Consider the following 23,293-nt stretch of genomic DNA (forward strand, 5'->3'; position numbering starts at 1 on the left):
CATGGAGACGGGAAGGGAAAGACGATGCAGAATGTTGGACATTTCGCTTAAGAGGGATGTGACAATTCTTATGATGGCTATTTCACCTAATTTCACTTAGAGTGGACATTTGTCACAAAGTATGTGGGTGTAATTGCCTGGTAATTTTCCTTATGGTTCATGTGCGTGCTTCATATAGGAGGCTTTAAGGTTGAAAACACACTTCATACAGGTAATCTTTCTGACATACCCAGGCAATGCCTTAAAAGACTTAGCACAACAAAAAGTCACAGGTCCCAGAAAGACTCAAATCAGCTTCTGAAATGAGAAAACCCACTGGCCCCTTGTCAATTCCCATCCCAGGCTTGCTTCCTAAGACCATCCCATTACCCATGCTAAGTAGCAGCACCCAGTGAGCAAGATCACGGTTGGGCATGCATTCCCTGTGACAGGTACAGCTGGTGTGCCCCTTATCTGGTCCACCTAGGACCTTATTATAGGTGTTGTAGTCCTCCAGTGTTGCCCAGGGAAGACCAAGGACACAGAGGCCTTTGTGTTACCACAGCTGGAGCTCAAACTGAATGAAAACTCTTTGTTGCAAAGCTCTGAAAGTCTTTCTGGCATCCTTTCAGCTTTCCCAGATAACAGACACTCCTTCTGCAGGAGGGATCACAGCTTCAGGGTAGCTGAGAAGTTATGTAGAATGCCACAGTTCTATAGAGACTCAAGGAGAGAATACAAAATCTCTGCACAGATTCAAAAATTCAAACGTGTTCAGCTTCTTCTCCCACTCCACCTTTCTTTTTGTTTTTTAAGATTTTATTTCTTTATTTGAGAGAGGGAGAGTGACGGAGAGGGATAACAATAGGGGGAAAGGGTAGAGAGAGAAGCAGAGTCCCCATCTAGCAGGGACCCCGATGTGAAACTCAATCCCAGGATCCTGGGATCATGAACTCAGCCAAAGGCGGAAGTTAACTAAGGCACCCAGGTGCCCATGCCACTTTCATTCATATTGAGTCCTTCTGTCTCTCTTTCTTTCCTTCTTCCTTTTTTTCTCTTTCTTCCTTTCTTTTCCTTCCTTTCTTCCTTCTTCCCTTTCTCCTCCCTTCATTCTTTTCTTTTTTTTCCACCTATTTCATGGTCAGGTGTTAGCATGATGATGTACTAAGCTTTTCCCTTCAGTTCTTCATAGAGTAACATCACTGATACTCAGTAGGCCCTCTCTGATCTGTTTATTCCTTTATCTCATCTCCTGCTTCCATCCTACCCCTAGCCCCACCACAGACAAGCAGGCTTTGGGGCTTAAAATGCATACTTTACTGGAATGTGTTCTTATGAAGTAGGTATTATTGTATGTGTTTGTATTTTCTTTTCTTTTTTTTCAGATTTTTTAAAATTTATTTATTTGACAGACAGACAGAGATTACAAGTAGACAGAGAGGCAGGCAGAGAGAGAGAGAGAGGGAAGCAGGCTCCCTGCTCAGCAGAGAGCCCGATGCTGGGCTCGATCCCAGGACCCTGAGATCACGACCTGAGCCGAAGGCAGAGGCTTAACCCACTGAGCCTCCCAGGAGCCCTGTGTTTGTATTTTCAATCCATGGGCATCATATGTTTCTGTTTACCACTGTACACTGTAGTTTAACATTTATTTATATGCTACGTCTGATCCATTGTGTCTAACAGATGCTGTTTCAGGATGTGCATTCCCACACTGTCCTGTCTGCTCTTCCCCAACGGACACCCCCCCCAAACAATCTGCAGTGTTCACTCTCACTACTGCTCCCTAGGCACCTCCATGAGGTTTTCTTGGAGGCAAATAGGCAAGACAGGAATTGCCTCCTACGTCTGGACTGTGGTCGTGCAGGGAGTACCAGATGGCTCTTTGGAGAATCTGCTTCAATCTGTTCTCTCAGGGGAATATATTAATGCATGCAGATTTCTATGCACTCCCTGTCAGCATTCAGAGTTATCCACCCCTCCAGTGTTGTTCAGTCCAGGAGATGTAAATGAACACATCATTGTTTCCCAGTTTGGGGAAGTTGTTGGTATTGGTGGAGGGTGATTTTTTTCTGCACATTTCCCGCTCATTTCTTTGGCTCTTTTTATAAAGTCAGATTGCTGTGTCCTACTTCTTGATTTATAGTCCTACTACATTATAGATCATTTTAAATTGTCAACATTGCAAATATTTCCTTTCTTCCTGTCCCCTATTATACGAACATCACCAAGATAATAAGCTTCTGCACGGTGAAGGAAAAAATCAATAAAACTAAAAGGCAATCTTCAGGATCACGTGGGTGGCTCAGTGGGTTAAGCCTCTGCCTTCTGCTCAGGTAATGATCCCAGGGTCCTGGGATCGAGTCCCACATTGGGCTCTCTGCTCAGTGGGGAGCCTGCTTTCCCCCCTCTCTCTGCCTGCTTCTCTGCCTACTTCTGATCTCTGTCCGTCAAATGAATGAATAAAATCTTTTAAAAAATTTTTAAAAAGGCAATCATCAGAATGGGAGAAGATACATGCAAATGACATATCTCATAAAGGGTTAGTATCTGAAGTCTCTAAAGAACTTTTCTAACTCAATGCTCAAAAAACAAATAATCCAGTTAAGAAATGGGCAAAAGAAATGAATAGACTTTTTTTTTCCAAAGAAGACATACAGATGCCTGACAGACACATGAAAGATGCTCAACATCACTCATCATCAGGGATACGAACCAAAAGTGCAACGAGATAAAATGACACACCTGTCAGATGGCTGAAATTACAGCCCAGGACACAACACATATTGGGAGGATGACATAAAGGAGAACCCTCTTGCACTGTTGGTGGGAATGTAAACTGGTGTAGCCAGTTGGAGAACAGTATGGAGGTTCCTCAAAAAATTAAAAATAGAACTATCCTATAACTCTGCAATTGCACTATCAGATATTTACCCAAACGTACAAAAATCCTGAAAGAAAGGGATAAATGCACCCCCTATGTTTGTAGCAGCATTATCAACAAAAGCCAAATGATGGAAAGAACCCAAACATCCATTGACTGATAAGCAGATAAAGAAGATGAACAATGGAATATTATTCAACCATCAAAAAGGATGAAACCTTGCCATTGCTATGCTGTGGATGGAGCTATAGTATATTATGCTAAACAAGACACGTCAGTCAGGGAAAGACAATATGATTTCGCTCATATTGTGGAATTTTAGAAACAAAACAGATTAACATGGTCGGGAGAAGAGAGAGAGGGAAACCATACAACAATCTCTTACTACAGAAAACAACTACAGGGAACAGAGTTGAATGACAAGAATGATGAGATGGAGGAGGTCCATAATAAACTGCGACACCAACAGGGAAATGACCCATTTACAGAAGGAGGTCACAGCCACAGTGACCAAGCTTGAACAGAAATGTAGTGACCACCACAATCTGCTACCAGATGCAGGACATCATGTGGGCACTGTGTAAGGACACTATGGATGGCATTAGTCAGGGAGAGAGTAGGTCCCAGAGGGAGGAATTAGTGAGTGTTCCCAGTGAACCTCCAGTAACTGTGTGAGAAGCCCTCATTGAGCTTAACTATAGTGACCTGTGTGAAGATCCGAGGATGCCCAGGCTGAGGAGATCAAATAGGAGGTGAGTACACTGCAGCAGAAGCTGAGTGAGCAGCGAGTGTACTCCAGCATATAGCTGGCCCTAACATGAAAGCTGTGGAAAATCTAGGAAGTATCTGAGATAAGTTTTAGGAGACCTCAGATGAGTTGGAGGGAGCCCAAATGCAAGCCAGGAAAGTCAAGCAGGCATTTGAACAGATCAAAAGGAGCACCTTGACTGCTTCAATGTTTGCTTTGAATGTGTGGCCACCAAAATTAATGAGATCTACAAGCCTTATCTGACAACAGAGTACTCAGACATTTCTGAGCCCTGAGAACCCTGAGGAGTTCTACTGGGATGGCACCAACTACAACTCTCTGGCTCCTGGAAAACTCTTATGGTCTATGGACAACTTGTCAGTGCTTGAGAGAACAGTGGCTGCTCTAGCCTTGTTCCTGGCCATCCAAAATAACAAGCCAGCCCCCTTCATTATCCTGGATGAGATTGATGCTGCCCTGGATGACACCAACATTGGCAAGATGGTCAATTACATCAAAGAATAATCAACTTGCCACATCCAGGCCATTGTCTTCTCCTACAAGCAGGAGTTCGACACCAAGGCTGAGAGCCTCTTTGCAGTCTACCTTGAGCAAAGAAACTGTGTCAACAGCAAAATCCTGACCTTCCACCTCAACAAGTACCCAGAGGCTCCCCCCAACCCCAATGAACAGTAGCAATAATTCTGCCCTATCTCTGTCCCTATGCTACACCTATTCCAACCTCTGGATATTTAGCCCCACCTTCCCCTACCTCTTGTCCCTAACTGGTATAATTATGGGATTCAGGCACAGCTGTCAATTACCAAGTGGAACAGAGGTGATACTAGGTCTGGAGCAAAAATTCCTCAGGTACAAGGAGCACCCAGGCCTTTGGAAGAAGGTGCTAAACTGAACTGAGCTGAACAGGGCCATCTGTCCATTAACCCTATCTCTTCTCCCAAACCTCCCCCCATCATCACCCATAATCATGGGTCTCTTGGGCCCCTTGCATCTTCCTTGTATATGTGTATGTATATGTGTATATATGTGTCTTCGTGTGTATATATGAATGTGTTTGCCAAATAATAAAGATATTGGAGACCCATCCTTAGAAAAGCCTAGGCTGAATCTGATCTCAAGAGAGATCTGTATGAGAGCATCCCAGGGCTGGGCAGAGGTATTTAGGGACTCAATGGAATCAGTCAGGTGAAATTGCCCTCATTCACTCATTGGTGTTTTCATTCATTTGTTATCCATCAGGCATATCCTGAGCATTCTTTATTTGTCAGGCTCTTTTCTCGAAATACAGAGCTGAATCAGGTATAATCTCTACCCTCCTACTGAGGAGATGCAGTGGGTTCCGGATTTCTCATGGTCAGCCGAATCATATTTGTACATACTTTGAATGACAGAAGAGGATGATCACCTCCAGGCTTCCTGAGCTGAAGCTTGATGAATTGGTAGGATTTGGTTAGGTACTAGGAGCAGAGCCTGGGCTCTAAGGACAGACAGCTGTGGGTTCTAGTTTTCTTTTTAAATCACTTACCTGTTTGTTGTTGGGCACATCTTTTGACATTTCCGTGCCTCCATTTCCTTGTCTGTAAAAATGGAGCTAACAATATGACCTACCCCATAGGATTTAATGATGTCAAGCTCCTTGCTGGGGGCCTTATCCGTGCTTGGTGCCCAGTATGCACTGACCCATCAGAAGACAAGCCTTCTCATACCTAGACCCCTGAGAGCTCTGATCCCAGTTATTGGGGACAGAAGGAGCCTCCAAATCTGGAACATGCTAAATGCCTTGGTTATTGAGAAAGTTCCACGGCCCCACTGGGATTTACCTGGTAACTGAAGGGCCTAAGGAAGCCTCTAGCTTTAGTCATGTATGGTATCCAGGTGCCTGGGCTCCAACCTGGATTGTGAGGAAGTAGAGGAGAGGTAGACTGGGCCACATCCTGGCCGAATGTGTGTGAAGGTCCTTCTGAGAACTAGGTGTGTCAGCTGCAGGGACCGTGCAGAGGAAGCACAGCCTGCTGCCATGAGGTCAGCATTTGCTCGTCACGTACACTGTCAGACCGTCACCTTGTCCTGATTGTCTACTGCATTGTGCTTTGTAAATGTTCAACCAGATCTAATTACTCAAGTGTCCCATGAATCCATTCTCTAAAGACATAGATTTATAAAAGATCTAGCCCCTTTGGACTACCATTGGCTGTCTCTCTCAAATGCTGTTATGTATGTTAGACTCTTTTAAAAGACTTTGATATATGAGTTCATTGAAACTATTATGGTGTATATCATACAAATGGTATCTTGAGTTGATCTGAAATTTGCTTTTTTCACTTAACCTTGTTTTTGAGATCTATGTGTGTTGTTTTTGCTAAATGTAGCTTCAACTCATCCTTTGCAACTGCCTCATAGAGTGTCATCATATGGCTCTATCAGACCTTCCCCATTTCTTTTGTGATATCTAGTTAAGACAATTTTCCACTTTTGCTATTATAAAACACGACACAGGAACATTGTGTGTGTGTGTGTGTGTTTGTGCATGCATGTGTATGTATGTTTACCAAGGGTTGCTTCCTTGAAGTTCAATGCAGAGTCATAGGCTATTTAAATTTTTGTTTTAAATAGATACTTCTTGTGTAAACCTGGTGATTCACAGACCTGTACCCCAGGGCATAAAAATACATTATATGTTTATAAAAAATTAAAAAAAAATTATAGATAGATACTTCTAAATTGCCCTCCTGTATTATTATTTTTCTTGAGGTTATCTTAAGTGTAACATTGTTATCTCCTTTAGTTTCATCCTAAATAATGACATCTGTAAAACTATGGATTTGATGTGCTAATTATATATTTTTCTAATACATATTAAAAGGCATAACTCAAAAAAGTTTTCTGTACAGCAAAGAAAACTATCCACAAAAAGAAAAAGCAGCCAATGAAGAGAGAAAAATATTTGCAAATCATTTTAGATAAGGGGTTAACATCAAAATATATCAAGAACTCATAGGACACAACAGCAAATATAACAAAAACAAAACATGAGCAAAGGCTGTGAAGAGACGTGCATGTATATATACACGCACAAAGATGAACATATGCATTATACATATGTCTATATGTTTCAGTCTGATCTGAGTGCTATAGCAAAAGTAGACCCAAATAGTTGGGGATTTTTACACATTATGGAATTAGTATATGTTAATTTTCCTCCTTCTCATGCACTTGGTTATTAGATACAATTTCAACTGTCCAAAGTAGGTGCCTAAATGGTAAATATTTCTACATCCTTTCCAAGCCCATTTTATCACCTTAGTGTTTGATAGGGTGTCTTCAACATAGTTACTTCAGTATTCTCTCCGTTTCCTTGTCCACATCAAAAATAACTTCTAGGGACACCTGGGTGGCTCAGTTGGTTTAGCATCTGCCTCAGGTCAGGTCATGATCCCAGGGTCCTGCTTCTTCCTCTGCCTGCCACTCCCCCTGCTTGTGTGCTCTCTTGCTGTCTCTGTCTCTCTGACAAATAAATAAATAAATCTTAAAAAAAATAACTTCTACCTACATTGTAAAAGACCTGCTTCAAAAGATATTAAATTCAGTTGACACTATTATATCCAATTGATTATGTGTATATGTCCGTATAGAATACTACGAAAAATCAGAGTTCCCACATTATAAAAGTATCATGTTATTCCTTAGATTAACTATTAGAATAGAGAACTTACCAGATTTGGGATATGTGACTATGAAGACATCATTTTCTCTGATTTCAAAATTATCTAAATTCTCTATAAAGCCAATATCAAGTGGTAATCGATTAAAATAATATCCCTTAAATTTGAATAAGAATTTGTCCATGTCTTCCATACTTCAGTCACCTGCAAAAGAGAGACAAAACGATTGGAAAGAAATTAGTAAAATTATATGTTTTCTTCCCTTCTGTCTCTCAGTTGCTGACCATATGCTGAGAAAAGAAATTGATACCTTGTCTTCTTCACAGTCACTGACAACTGGCTGGCTCTGAAAGTTACTGTCCTGGGTTCTGAGTGTGAGTTTGGTCTAATGCCAAGAGCCAGCTGTTCATGGGCTAGAGGTTAGTTTTATGGGTATGTGCTCCATTTTTATAGCTACAGAGAAAATGGTTTAAAAATAATTTTTTTTAAATTTTATTTTTTATAAACATATAGTATATTTTTATCCCCAGGGTACACGTCTGTGAATCGCCAGGTTTACACACTTCACAGCACGCACCATAGCACATACCCTCCCCAATGTCCATAATCCCACCCCCCCTCCCAAACTCCCTCCCCCCATCAACCCTCAGTTTGTTTTGTGAGATTAAGAGTCACTTATGGTTTGTCTCCCTCCCAATTCCATCTTGTTTCATTTAATCTTCTCCTACCCCCTTTACCCCCCATGTTGCATCTCCTCTCTCTCATATCAGGGAGATCATATGATAGTTGTCTTTCTCCGATTGACTTATTTCTCTAAGCATGATACCCTCTAGTTCCATCCACGTTGTAGCAAATGGCAAGATTTCATTTCTTTTGATGGCTGCATAGTATTCCATTGTGTATATATACCACATCTTCTTTATCCATTCGTCTGTTGATGGACATCTAGGTTCTTTCCATAGTTTGGCTATTGTAGACATTGCTGCTGTAAACATTCGGGTGCACGTGCCCCTTTGGATCACTACGTTTGTATCTTTAGGGTAAATACCCAGCAGTGCAATTGCTGGGTCACAGGTTAGTTCTATTTTCAACATTTTGAGGAACCTCCATGCTGTGTTCCAGAGTGGTGCAACCAGCTTGCATTCCCACCAACAGTGTAGGAGGGTTCCCCTTTCTCCGCATCCTCGCCAGCATCTGTCATTTCCTGACTTGTTAATTTTAGCCATTCTGACTGGTGTGAGGTGATATCTCATGGTGGTTTTGATTTGTATTTCCCTGATGCCGAGTGATATGGAGCACTTTTTCATGTGTCTGTTGGCCATCTCGAGGTCTTCTTTGCAGAAATGTCTGTTCATGTCTTCTGCCCATTTCTTGATAGGATTATTTGTTCTTTGGGTGTTGAGTTTGCTAAGTTCTTTATAGATTTTGGACACTAGCCCTTTATCTGATATGTCATTTGCAAATATCTTCTCCCATTCTGTCAGTTGTCTTTTGGTTTTGTTCACTGTTTCCTTTGCTGTGCAAAAGCTTTTGATCTTGATAAAATCCCAATAGTTCATTTTTGCCCTTGCTTCCCTTGCTTTTGGCGATGTTCCTAGGAAGATGTTGCTGTGGCTGAGGTCGAAGAGGTTGCTGCCTGTGTTCTCCTCAAGGATTTTGATGGATTCCTTTCTCACATTGAGGTCCTTGATCCATTTTGAGTCTATTTTCGTGTGTGGTATAAGGAAATGATCCAATTTCATTTTTCTGCATGTGGCTGTCCAATTTTCCCAACACCATTTATTGAAGAGGCTGTCTTTTTTCCATTGGACATTCTTTCCTGCTTTGTCGAAGATGAGTTGACCATAGAGTTGAGGGTCTATTTCTGGGCTCTCTATTCTGTTCCATTGATCTATGTGTCTGTTTTTGTGCCAGTACCATGCTGTCTTGATGATGACAGCTTTGTAATAGAGCTTGAAGTCCGGGATTGTGATGCCACCAACTTTGGCTTTCTTTTTCAATATTCCTTTGGCTATTCGAGGTCTTTTCTGGTTCCATATAAATTTTAGGATTATTTGTTCTATTTCTTTGAAAAAAATGGATGGTACTTTGATAGGAATCGCATTAAATGTGTAGACTGCTTTAGGTAGCATAGACATTTTCACAATATTTATTCTTCCAATCCAGGAGCATGGAACATTTTTCCATTTCTTTGTGTCTTCCTGAATTTCTTTCATGAGTACTTTATAGTTTTCTGAGTATAGATTCTTAGTCTCTTTGGTTAGGTTTATTCCTAGGTATCTTATAGTTTTGGTTGCAATTGTAAATGGGATGGACTCCTTAATTTCTCTTTCTTCTGTCTTGTTGTTGGTGTAGAGAAATGCAACTGATTTCTGTGCATTGATTTTATATCCTGACACTTGACTGAATTCCTGTACAAGTTCTAGCAGTTTTGGAGTGGAGTCTTTTGGGTTTTCCACATATAGTATCATATCATCTGCGAAGAGTGATAGCTTGACTTCTTTGCCGATTTGGATGCCTTTAATTTCCTTTTGTTGTCTGATTGCTGAGGCTAGGACTTCTAGTACTATGTTGAATAGCAGTGGTGATAACATACATCCCTGCCGTGTTCCTGACCTTAGCGGAAAAGCTTTCAGTTTTTCTCCATTGAGAATGATATTTGTGGTGGGTTTGTCATAGATGGCTTTGATAATATTGAGGTATGTGCCGTCTATCCCTACACTTTGAAGATTTTTGAGCAGGAAGGGATGCTGTACTTTGTCAAATGCTTTTTCAGCATCTATGGAGAGTATCATATGATTCTTGTTCTTTCTTTTATTAATGTGTTGTATCACATTGATTGATTTGAGGATGTTGAACCAACCTTGCAGCCCTGGAACAAATCCCACTTGGTCGTGGTGAACAATCCTTTTAATGTACTGTTTAATCCTATTGGCTGGTATTTTGGTGAGAATTTTTGCATCTGTGTTCATCAAGGATATTGGTCTGTAGTTCCCTTTTTTGATGGGGTCCTTGTCTGGTTTTGGGATCAAGGTGATGCTGGCCTCATAAAATGAGTTTGGAAGTTTTCCTTCTATTTCTATTTTTTGGAACAGTTTCAGGAGAATAGGAATTTGTTCTTTTTTAAATGTTTGGTAGAATTCCCCCAGGAAGCCATCTGGCCCCGGGCTTTTGTTTGTTTGGAGATTTTTGATGACTGTTTCAATCTCCTTACTGGTTATGGGTCTGTTGAGGCTTTCTATTTCTTCCTGGTTCAGTTGTGGTAGTTTATATGTCTCTAGGAATGCATCCATTTCTTCCAGATTGTCAAATTTGTTGGCGTAGAGTTGCTCATAGTATTTTCTCATAATTGTCGGTATTTCTTTGGTGTTAGTTGTGATCTCTCCTCTTTCATTCATGATTTTATTTATTTGGGTCCTCTCTCTTTTCTTTTTGATAAGTCTGGCCAGGGGTTTATCGATCTTATTAATTCTTTCAAAGAACCAGCTCCTAGTTTCGTTGATTTGTTCTATTGTTTTTTTGGTTTCTATTTCATTGATTTCTGCTCTGATCTTTATGATTTCTCTTCTCCTGCTGGGTTTAGGGTTTCTTTCTTGTTCTTTCTCCAGCTCCTTTAGGTGTAGGGTTAGGTTGTGTACCTGAGACCTTTCTTGTTTCTTGAGAAAGGCTTGTACCGCTATATATTTTCCTCTCAGGACTGCCTTTGTTGTGTCCCACAGATTTTGAACCATTGTGTTTTCATTTTCATTTGTTTCCATGAATTTTTTCAATTCTTCTTTAATCTCCTGGTTGACCCATTCATTCTTTAGAAGGATGCTGTTTAATCTCCATGTATTTGGGTTCTTTCCAAATTTCCTCTTGTGATTGAGTTCTAGCTTCAGAGCATTATGGTCTGAAAATATGCAGGGAATGATTCCAATCTTTTGATAACAGTTGAGACCTGTATTAGGACCAAGAATGTGATCTATTCTGGAGAACGTTCCATGTGCACTAGAGAAGAATGTGTATTCTGTTGCTTTGGGATGAAATGTTCTGAATATATCTGTGATGTCCATCTGGTCCAGTGTGTCATTTAAGGCCTTGATTTCCTTGTTGATCTTTTGTTTGGATGATCTGTCCATTTCAGTGAGGGGAGTGTTAAAGTCCCCTACTATTATTGTATTATTGTCGATATGTTTCTTTGATTTTGTTATTAATTGGTTTATATAGTTGGCTGCTCCCACGTTAGGGGCATAGATATTTAAAATTGTTAGATCTTCTTGTTGGATAGTTCCTTTGAGTATGATATAGTGTCCTTCCTCATCTCTTATTATAGTCTTTGGCTTAAAATCTAATTGATGTGATATAAGGATTGCCACTCCTGCTTTCTTCTGATGTCCATTAGCATGGTAAATTCTTTTCCACCCCCTCACTTTAAATCTGGAGGTGTCTTCGGGTTTAAGATGAGTTTCTTGTACGCAACATATAGATGGGTTTTGTTTTTTTATCCATTCTGATACCCTGTGCCTTTTGATTGGGGCATTTAGCCCATTAACATTCAGGGTAAGTATTGAGAGATATGAATTTAGTGCCATTGTATTGCCTGTAAGGTGACTGTTATTGTATATTGTCTCTCTTCCTTTCTGATCTACTACTTTTAGGGTCTCTCTTTGCTTAGAGGACCGCTTTCAATATTTCCTGTAGAGCTGGTTTGGTATTTGCAAATTCTTTCAGTTTTTGTTTGTCCTGGAAGCTTTTAACCTCTCCTTCTATTTTCAATGATAGCCTAGCTGGATATAGTATTCTTGGCTGCATGTTTTTCTCGTTTAGTACTCTGAATATATCATGCCAGCTCTTTCTGGCCTGCCCGGTCTCTGTGCATAAGTCTGCTGCCAATCTAATATTTTTACCATTGTATGTTACAGACTTCTTTTCCCGGGCTGCTTTCAGGATCTTCTCTTTGTCACTAAGACTTGTAACTTTTACTATTAGGTGACGGGGTGTGGACCTATTCTTATTGATTTTGAGGGGGGGGTTCTCTGAACCTCCTGGATTTTGATGCTTGTTCCCTTTGCCATATTGGGGAAATTCTCTCCAATAATTCTCTCCAATATACCTTCTGCTCCCCTCTCTGTTTCCTCTTCTTCTGGAATCCCAATGATTCTAATGTTGTTTCATCTTATGGTGTCACTTATCTCTCGAATTCTCCCCTCGTGGTCCAGTAGCTGTTTGTCCCTCTTTTGCTCAGCTTCTTTTCTCTGTCATTTGGTCTTCTATATCGCTAATTCTTTCTTCTGCCTCATTTATCCTAGCAGTGAGAGCCTCCATTTTTGATTGCACCTCATTAATAGCTTTTTTGATTTCAACTTGGTTAGATTTTAGTTCTTTTATTTCTCCAGAAAGGGCTTTTATATCTCCCGAGAGGGTTTCTCTAATATATTGAAACTACACGCCTTGGTAGGTGAACTTAGTCCTGGCTGGGTTTCTTGTTGATCTCTGGGGGAGGGGCCTGTTGTAGTGATTCCCAAGTGTCTTTGCCCCAGGCAGAGTTGCACCGCCCTTACCCGGGCCGGTCTGAGTAATCATCTCGGGTTTGCTTCGGGAGCTTTTGTTCCCTGAGCGCTTTCCCTAGAGTTCCGGAGGGCGGGAGTGAAGATGGCGGCCTCCCGGTCTCCGGCCTGGAGGAGCCGAGAGCCCAGGGCCCTACTCCTCAGTGCACCCTCAGAGAACAGCGCCCAATTACTCCATCACCCTGGCCTTTGCCCGCGCTCCGAGCTGACTGAGGCTGCCACCGGTTCAAGGTAACCCCGAGATTAGAGCTTACTCCTCGGCTCTGTGTCTGTAGCTGGCTTCCCCGTTCTAATACCTGTAAGCTCTGTGACACTCAGACACCCCCGATCCTTCTGTGACCCTGCGGGACCTGAGGCCACGCTGACCCTGTGTGGGCTTCACCCCGGTTAAGCCTCTGGAGCGATGTCCCTCAGCGGAACAGACTTTTAAAAGTCCTGATTTTGTGCTCTGTTGCTCTGCTGCTTGCCAGGAGCTGGCCCCTCCCCCCGCAGTCTATCTTCCCGTCGCTTTGGATTCACTTCTCCGCCAGTCCTACCTTTCAGAAAGTGGTTGATTTTCTGTTTCTAGAGTTGCTGTTCTTCTTCTCTTTGATCTCCCATTGGATTTATAGGTGTTTGCAATCTTTAGATAAGCTATCTAGCTGATCTCCCGCTACCTAAAGTAGTCTCAGCCTGCTACTTCTCTGCCATCTTGACTCCTCCCCTCCCAAAAATAATTTTTGTAGTTGCAAAAAAGATACTTTAATCAGAAAGCATACATATATATGTATATATATGAACACACATACAAATGAACATACAAGTTGGACTTGAACAGGCTTTAGACACACTTTTCCCCCAGCCACCCCTTAATCACCTGGGAATTATCCCCCACCCCGTAACCGAAGTACAATGTGTTAGCTTCCAGCAGGTTTCTTGAAGCTTTTCTTTATATATTTTCTGAGTGTGATTTATTTATTCATGTTCTCTTTGGTAACTTGAAATTTTGTTTTCTTTCTTAACATGACACTTTTTAGATTGACTGGGGTAGAGCAAGCATGAGTTAACAGACATGACTATCTTCCAGTTTGCATTTGAGCAATTCAACTGTCCATTATGACAAAATGAACAAAGGCACAAAGTAAAAGTCTGAGAGAAAACACTCAAATAATGGTTGACACACAGAAAGTGCAAAACCGGCCTCATGAATCATCTTTTATGTGTACTTTTTGCCATTCATTATTACCCCTCACTAACCATATGGAAGATAACCTTGAAGGCTATGAATCCTGAGGTTACAGTGGACTTGGGGGTTCTTCAGGTGACTTTTTTCTGTTTCCCAAAGTAGTTGGACATAGGAATAGCTGAGAAAATCAGAGCTTCAGTATCCCACAATTTGAAAGCAATTCCAGGATGCCCCAGAAAGGGTCATTATAAGACAAGGGGAAATAAGAAATCTTTCAAATATATTGTGACAGTCACACTGTTAATAAAAAACAGAGAACTGAAAATTCTCTTTACAAAGGAGATTTGGGAAAGCTGCAAAGTAGTTGGAATCATCAACATGAATTGGTAGCCAGGGAAGAAAGGGGGACCAGACAGGGAAGGGTAGAGGAAGAGAGAGGAGATAAGTTACTCTGCCACTAGAGTTATTTAAGGCTCCTCATCTTTGCCGTCCTTGGTGTTCAAAGAAACAACCTCATTTACAACTCCATACCCATTGGGCTCTAATGTTAACTTCCATTATCAAGGAGCACTGGCTCCCTAACAGAAGCTAATTCCATGTTTTGGGATCAAAACAATAACAATTAAGTTTAACATGTTGACTTTTTCATGAACAAAACATAATTCTACTACCTTATATTCTACTTATATTACATCCTAGTATAATTACTACACTCATGGTGAATTAAATATTTATTTTAGTGTATGTTCTTAAATGTCTAAATAAATATTTAGAATCAGAAAATGGCTCAGTTCATTGGAAATCAAAGCACAAGAAGGACAGTGTAGTCTTGCTTCCTGCAGAGGAGCTGATACCTTACACATTTTTAGCCTAGTGTTTAGAAAAACACCAAACACCTAAAACTGCATAACTAGTAAGTACAGACAATAGAAAGGAAGCAGAGAGTATATTATCCCAAAAGTATCAATCTGGCATGTGGATGATGTTTTAGTTGAAAGCAATTAAGACCCAGCAGACTCTCAACAGCTTTCTACCTTCTGCTTAAACAGATTTAGATAGGGAGCTACATCAGGTATAGAGCTCCTACCACATGTAACTTTTTCTTAGAAAGACTCTTTTGGTGGCATGGTACACATCTCTACCACATATGAGCTCTCCTCATCTTCCTGTGAATTGTCTTCCTCCTTGACTTCTGAAGCATTTCACCCCCTTCTCCTTACCTTAGGATGATTTATAAGACTAAAATTTCAGACTGCCTTTGACTCATCATGACTTTGTGGGTCTCCCACACACATGTAGTTATATTTCTGTTCTGGTAATTTATCTGACTTATGTCAATTTGATTATTAGACCATCCAGAGAACCTAGAAGGGAGAAGGGAAAAGTGGATCATCCCCAAGGTAGAACGAAGCCACTTACCTTAGAGTTCTTTGAAATGAAGTATGAACTTCTGATATGAAGGCAAGTGAGAAGAACAATTGTGTGCTGCTGAAGGAGAAAGACACAGGTAAAAACTATGTTTGCACAGAGATTTAATACTTCACCAGTTAGAGTTCCCAGAATCAATAAATCACTAAAAAGGAGGGGTTAGGCTGATGTTATCCATTAGATCGTCCAAAGGTCTAGTGAATAGCACTGAGGCATTTACAATAAGTATTTGAAAATAAATGCTTCAAGCAACTCAGCGATGCTGAGTAGGGTTCAAAGTCTGTGGTTTTGAATTATAGCAAAAAATGTGCATGTATGCTTGCTGTCCCACTCCTGATACTGTAATGGCCAGAGACCAGTAGTACAATGGATAAGGTTGCTTCTTCTTCAATAGCAGGAGTATCGGTGTCTTTGATTCTTTGTGTTGTGTCTTATGGAACAGAATGGAGAAAAAGTGTAGTGTGAAGAATTGAGAAGTTGAGGGGAGAAATCCATGTCTGCAAGAAGAAAGTACATGTATTTTGAGGGATTAGAAACTCTCCCAAATTCCACAATATGTTGGACACAAATGTAATATCATTTAACCCCCAAACACCACTTGCCTGTATTAAACCCCTTGATGGTCTTACTGTTGGCAAGGTCTTCATACCACTATACCACAGAGCGGAAGATAGGTCCTGGGTTGGCTCTTCAGGGACTGTTTTGTGTCCTCTTTCTCAGGGGTTCCACACTCTGTCTAGTTTGTCCTCCAAATAGAATGGTCATAAAGTCTAGACATTCATGGGTTTATTCGAATTCCTTTTCTATGTACTTGGACTATTGACCCTAGATGCTGCTTCTCTTCTATTGTAATCTCTTCCTGAATAATAAACATCTCTTCACATCCACACAGATAAATCACCATGCGCTGGCATTTGTTGATGTCATGGCATGCACACTATCAGATTTGGAACATGACTCAAGCCTTCCTAATGCATGTCTTCTCACCCCTTTTCTGTAAATGCTCCACCAGGAAAAGGTAGCTTGTGTCTCTCACTTAGAATGACTCTCAGGAACTTTAGAGTTCATCTTTGGTTTCATCTTTCCTATTGTCTCCATTCACTAAATAAAGTTTGATCTAAGGAAGGCTTTAATCCCTTTTATTGGAGAAATTTTACTGCCCAGAAAATAAATGCTTAATGTGACAGAAATTTGACCTGGCAGTTATTCAGAAAATCTTCTCCTCACAGTGTTGTCTAGATTAAAATGTAACACATTCCATGAATGAATGAATGGAATGAAGCAAAAATCATCATTCCTAGAAAGCAATCATTGAGAGTCCCCAAAATAAGTAACTTCAGGGAAGTAAACTGAAACTTCTGGTTATGCAACTTCTCATTATTTGCCAAATTATGAGGGTGAGAAATGGAAAATTACCTGCTTAAGGGGGTTACGCACAACCTCTGACCCAGAATTGGCTGACTGCTAAGCTATATTGGCCTTGTCTTAAATATAACCCAAGAATTAAGAAAAGAAATCTAAGCAGTAACATCAGAGTGTGCACATGCTGGGGATAGACTGCATAGAATTAGTTCTCATAAGTCACTATACGATAAAATTAAAAATAGAATAAAGCAGAGAAGCAACAACCACTTCCAGGATCAGTTCAGAATCCTAAAGTGCCCAGTTTTCACAAAAAAGTACCATATGCTGAAAAACAGGAAAGGAGGACATACATGCAGGAAAAAAAGAACAATTAAAAACTGTGTGTTGGGCTTAAAGTAAAGCATGAAATCATCCCTAATACCTGGCTTGCTAAAAGGTAACAGGGAGGTCACTAAGGACAGGGAGGGTTTCTGGGAAGGACATAGGCCTTTGGAATGCAGAGACCACTGTGACCATTGTGCCCTGGGAATGCTGAGGGCAGTTGCCTTTCCCAAAGCTTTCTTAGCCCAAACAGCCACCCTGTGATCTGAGAGATGAATGCATTGTCCCTTAGGCTATGTGTAGCAAACTCATAGAATATTCAGATTAACATATCGTATTTTTCCCATAAACAGACCCTCCTACTTCCAGTAAGACCCCTTGTCACACATCACGGGTTTGAAAACCAGTGTTAAAGATTTATGATTTCAAAAAACCACCTTGTAGTTTCATTGATACATTCTACTGTATCTCTAGTTTCTATCCCATTGATCTCTGCTCTAGTCCTGATTATTTCCCTTCTTCTGTGTGGAGTTGGTTTAATTTGTTATTGATTCCCCGGTTCTTTAAGGTGTAGAGACAGCTGGTGTATTCTGGATTTTTCAATTTTTTTGAGAGAGGCTTGGATGGCTATGTATTTCCCCCTTAGGACTGCCTTTGGTGTATCCCATAGGTTTTGGACCCAAGTGTCTTCATTCTCATTGGTTTCCATGAATTGTTTAAGTTCTTCTTTGATCTCTTGGTTGATCCAAGCATTCTTTTTTTTTTTTTTAAGATTTTATTTATTTGACAGACAGAGATCACAAGTAGGCAGAGAAGCAGGCAGAGATAGAGCAGGAAGCAGGCTCCCCGCTGAGCAGAGAGTCCGATGCGGGGCTCGATCCCAGAACCCTGGGATCATGACCTGAGCCAAAGGCAGGGGCTCCAACCCACTGAGCCACCCAGGCACCCCAATCCAAGCATTCTTAAGCAAGGTGGTCTTTAACTTCCAGGTGTTTGAGGTCCTTCCAAACTTTTCCTTGTGATTGAGCTCCAGTTTCAAAGCATTGTGATCTGAGAATATGCAGGGAATAATCTCAGTCCTTTGGTATTGGTTGAGCCCTGATTTGTGACCCAGTATGTGGTCTATTCTGGAGAAGGTTCCATGTGCACTTGAAAAGAATGAGTATTCTGTTGTTTTAGGGTGGAATGTTGTGTATATATTTAGGAGGTCCATCTGGTCCAATGTGTCATTCAATGCTCTTGTTTCTTTATTGATTTTCTGCTTGGAATGTCTGTCTATTACTGAGAGAGGCATGTTAATATCGATAAACCATTGGCCACACTAATCCAAAAGAAAGGAGAGAAAGCTCAAATTAATAAAATCATGAATGAAAAGGGAGAGATCACAATTAACACCAAGGAAATAGAAACAACCATCAGAAGTTATTATCAACAGTTATATGCCAATAAGTAAAGCAATTTAGATGAAATGGATGCATTCCTAGAAAACTATAAACTCCCAAAATTGAACCAGGAAGAAATTGACAACCTGAATAGACTGATATCTAGTAACGAGATTGAAGCAGTGATCAAAAACCTCCCACAAAACAAGAGCCCAGGACTGATGGATTCCCTGGGGAATTCTACCAAACTTTTAAAGAAGAAATAACACCTATTCTCCTGAAGCTGTTTCAAAAATTGAAACAGAAGGAAAACTTCCAGACTCTTTTTATGAAGTGAGCATTACCCTGATCCCCAAACCAGACAAAGACCCTACCAAAAAGGAGAATTTCAGACCAATGTGCCTGATGAATATGGATGCTAAGATTCTCAACAAGATCCTAGCAAACAGGATCCAACAGCACATTAAAAAGATTCTCCACCATGACCAGGTGGGATTGATCCCTGGGTTACAAGGATGATTCAACATTCACAAATCAATCAATGTGATAGAACAAATCAATAAGAGAAGAGAGAAGAACCACATGGTCCTCTCAATTGATGCAGAAAAAGCATTTGACAAAATCCAGCATCCGTTCCTGATTAAAACGCTTCAAAGTATAGGGATAGAGGGAACATTCCTGAACTTCATAAAATCTATCTATGAAATACCCACAGCAAATATCATCCTCAATGGGAAAAAGCTTGCAGCCCTCCCATTGGGCTCAGGAACACAAGAAGGATGCCCACTCTCACCACTTTTGTTCAATATAGTATTAGAAATCCTAGCAACAGCAATCAGACAACAAAGAGAAATAAAAAGTATCCAATTTGGCAATGAAGAAGTCAAACTCTCTCTCTTCGCAGATGACATGATTCTTTATATGGAAAACCCAAAAGACTCCACCCCCAAACTACTAGAACTCATACAGCGATTCAGTTACGTGGCAGGATACAAAGTCAATGTACAGAAATCAGTGGCTTTCTTATACACTAACAATGAAAATACAGAAAGGGAAATTAGAGAAACAATTCCATTTACTATGCAACAAGAACTATAAGATACCTGGGAATAAACCTAACCAAAGTGGTAAAGGATCTGTACTCAAGGAACTACAGAACACTCATGAAAGAAATTGAAGAAGACACAAAAAGATGGAAGACCAGTCCATGCTCTTGGATCGGAAGAATAAACATTGTTAAAATGTCTATACTGCCTAGAGCAATCTATACCTTTAATGCCATTCCAATCAAAATTCCACCAGTATTTTTCAAAGAGCTGGAGCAAATAATCCAAAAATTTGTATGGAATCAGAAGAGACCCCGAATTGCTAAGGAAATGTTGAAAAAGAAAAACAAAACTGGGGTCATCACATTACCTGATTTCAAGCTTTACTACAAAGATCACCAAGACAACATGGTACTGGCATAAAAACAGACACATAGACCAGTGGAACAAAGTAGAGAGCCCAGATATGGACCCTCAACTCTACGGTCAAATAATCTTCAACAAAACAGGAAAAAATATACATAGAAAAAAGACAGTCTCTTCAATAAATGGTGCTGGGAAAACTGGACAGCTATATGTAGAAGAATGAAACTCGACCATTCTCTTACACCGTACACAAAGATAAACTCAAAATGGAAAAAGACCTCAACGTGAGACAGGAATCATCAGAATCCTAGAGGAGAACATAGGCAGTAAACTCTTCGATGTCAGCCAACAAAACTTCTTTCAAGATAGGTCTCCAAAGGCAAAGGAAACAAAAGCAAAGATGAACTTTTGGGACTTTCTCAAGATCAAAAGCTTCTGCACAGCAAAGGAAACAGTCAACGAAACAAAGAGGCAACCCACGGAATGGGAGAAGATATTTGCAAATGACAGTACAGACCAAAGGTTGATATCCAGGATCTATAAAGAACTTCTCAAACTCAACACACACAAAATAGATAAAATAGATAATCATGTCAAAAAATGGGCAGAAGACATGAACACACACTTCTCCAATGAAGACATACAAATCGCTATCAAACACATGAAAAAATGTTTATCATCAGTAGCCATCGGGGAGATTCAAATTAAAAACACATTGAGATACCACCTCACAGCAGTTAGAATGGCCAAAATTAGCAAGACAGGAAACAACATGTGTTGGAGGGGATGTGGAGAAAGGGGAACCCTCTTACACTGTTGGTGGGAATGCAAGTTGGTGCAGCCACTTTGGAAAACAGTGTGGATATTCCTCAAGAAATTAAAAATAGAGCTTCCCTATGACCCTGCCATTGCACTACTGGGTATTTACCCCAAAGATACAGATGGAGTAAAAAGAAGGGCCATCTGTACCCCAATGTTTATAGCAGCAATGGCCACGGTCACCAAACTGTGGAAAGAACCAAAATGCCCTTGAACGGACAAACGGATAAGGAAGATGTGGTCCATATACACTATGGAGTATTATGCCTCCATCAGAAAGGATGAATACCCAACTTTTGTAGCAACATGGACGGGACTGGAAGAGATGATGCTGAGTGAAATAAGTCAAGCAGAGAGAGTCAATTATCATATGGTTTCACTTATTTGTGGAGCATAACAAATAGCATGGAGCACAAGGGGAGTTAGAGAGGAGAAGGGAGTTGGGGGAAACTGGAAGGGGAGGTAAACCATGAGAGACTATGGACTCTGAAAAACAATCTGAGGGGTTTGAAGTGGTGGGGGGTTGGAGGTTGGGGGAACCAGGTGGTGGGTATTAGAGAGGGCAGGTATTGCGTGGAGCACTGAGTGTGGTGCAAAAAAAAGGAACACTGTTATGCTGAAAATAAAAAAAAAAAAAAACATGGATGGAACTGGAAGAGATTATGCTGAGTGAAATAAGTCAAGCAGAGAGAGTCAATTATCATATGGTTTCACTTATTTGTGGAGCATAACAAATAACATGGAGATGGAGAGTTGAAGGGAGTTGAGGGAAATTGGAGGGGGAGATGAACCATGAGAGACTATCAACTCTGAAAAACAATCTGAGGTTTTTAAAGGGGCGGGGGGCGGTTGGTTGGGGGAGCCAGGTTGTGGGTATTAAGGAGGGCAGGTATTGCGTGGAGCACTGGGTGTGGTGCATAAACAATGAATTCTGTTATGCTGAAAAGAAATTAAAAAAAGAAAAAAAAGAATGAAAAGAATAATGTCGTGATCTTTCATGTTTAAAGAAAATAAAGAATAAACCTCATAATCTTAAAAAAAAATATTTATGATTATCCTGAAAGAGCAAGCAGGAGCGAAGAAAAGCACTTCTTCTCTGAGTGCTGCCCTCCTTGCCTTCTCCTCTCCTTCCCACCGAAGTCAGGAGAAATCTTCCATCCATTGGTGCAGGGTTTGCTGGCCATTCCTGGCAACCGTGGCCAAACAGACCCCAACCCCGGGCTTAGCGAACAAGCAGCTATAAAAAATACGCCCTATTTGTTGAGTCACTCCATCTCAAAAATATGTTTGACCAGACAGAAGAAAGAATTAGGATACACGAAGAGGACAGAGAAGAATTACAATGAAAAGACTGGAAAGACAAAGAATGAAGAAAACTGAACATAGCCTCAGAGACCTGGAGGAAACGTCCAGCATGCCAATGTAAGTGCAAGGAGAGGAAAGATCAGAGAAGAATCTTTGAAGAACTTATGACCCAGATCTTCCCAAAGTTGATGGAAAACACTAATCTGCACATCCATGATGCTCAACAAACAGGCAGGATCAATGCGAAGGGATTTAAAGCTACACGGATCATAGTTAAATCACCAAAACATACATTTTAGGGTCCTTTGCTTTCTGGGAAGGGTGCTTTCGGTATTTTGAGGAGGATTGCGTTGCATCTGTCAACGGTGTTGGCGGGTAGGGACATTCAATGATACGCATCCTTCCAGTCCACAAACATGAGATGTCTTTCCATTTGTATGTGTCTTCTTGGGCTTCCTTCAGCAAAGTCTTGTAGTTTACCTTGTGCAGGTCCTTCACTTCCCTAGTTACATTACAGAGATTTCATTGGTTTTGCTCCTCTGAATGAGATACCTGTATTTCTTTTTCAGATATTTCATTATTAGTGTAAAGGAACGAAACCTTTCTATATATTGATTGTGTATCCTACAACTTTACTCTGATTATGGATTAGTTTCAACAGTTTTTTGATGGGTTCATTGGGATTTTCTATATATAAAGTCATTTCATCTGCAAGTGGTGGCTATTTTACTTCCACTTTCTGACTTGGATGCCATTTATTTCCTTGTCTTGCCTAAAGGCTCAAGCTAGGGCTTTTAGTATGAAAAGAGTGGTGAGAGTGGGCATTCATGTCTTGTTCCTGATCTTGGAGGAAAACCTTTAAATCTTTTACTATTGAACATGATATTTGCTGTGGCTCCTCATAGATAGTATTAATTATGTTGAGCTATATTCCACACTCTGTCTGTTTAGGGTTTTAAACATGAAAGGATGTTGTGTGTTTTCATTTGCATTTTCAGTGTCTGTTGAGATAATCATGGTATATTATCTTTGAGTCTATTGGTATATGACATTTACTGAGTTGTGTGTGTTGAATGAAACTTGCATTGTAGAGATAAATCTCACTTGGCCCAGCGGTCTACTACTTCAAGGTGTTATTGAATTTGGTTTGCTTTCTTGCGGAGAATTTTTGCATCACGTCAGGGTTATTGGTCTATAGCTTTTTGTTTGTTTGTTTTTAATTTGTATCAATTAACCAACATAGAGTACACCATTAG

The 23,293-nt window shown here is 40.5% G+C and overlaps 1 protein-coding gene across 3 annotated transcripts in view; it reads right to left on the reverse strand.

Moving 5' to 3' along the window:
• The window catches only part of LOC125102912 (amine sulfotransferase-like), a 31,980-nt gene extending 16,412 nt beyond the window's left edge, over positions 1–15,568 (reverse strand). For all 3 annotated transcript variants that reach the window (XM_047734535.1, XM_047734536.1, XM_047734534.1), the window contains exons 1-2: positions 15,425–15,568; positions 7,343–7,495 (exon numbers count right to left, since the gene is read on the reverse strand). In XM_047734535.1, coding sequence (XP_047590491.1) covers positions 7,343–7,484 — 142 coding nt within the window. In that variant the 5' untranslated portion in view covers positions 7,485–7,495; positions 15,425–15,568. The remainder of the gene's footprint in view (positions 1–7,342; positions 7,496–15,424) is intronic.
• Positions 15,569–23,293: the final 7,725 nt, after the last annotated feature.

Source organism: Lutra lutra, chromosome 6, assembly GCF_902655055.1.
Source record: "Lutra lutra chromosome 6, mLutLut1.2, whole genome shotgun sequence".
Lineage (NCBI taxonomy): Eukaryota > Metazoa > Chordata > Mammalia > Carnivora > Mustelidae > Lutra > Lutra lutra.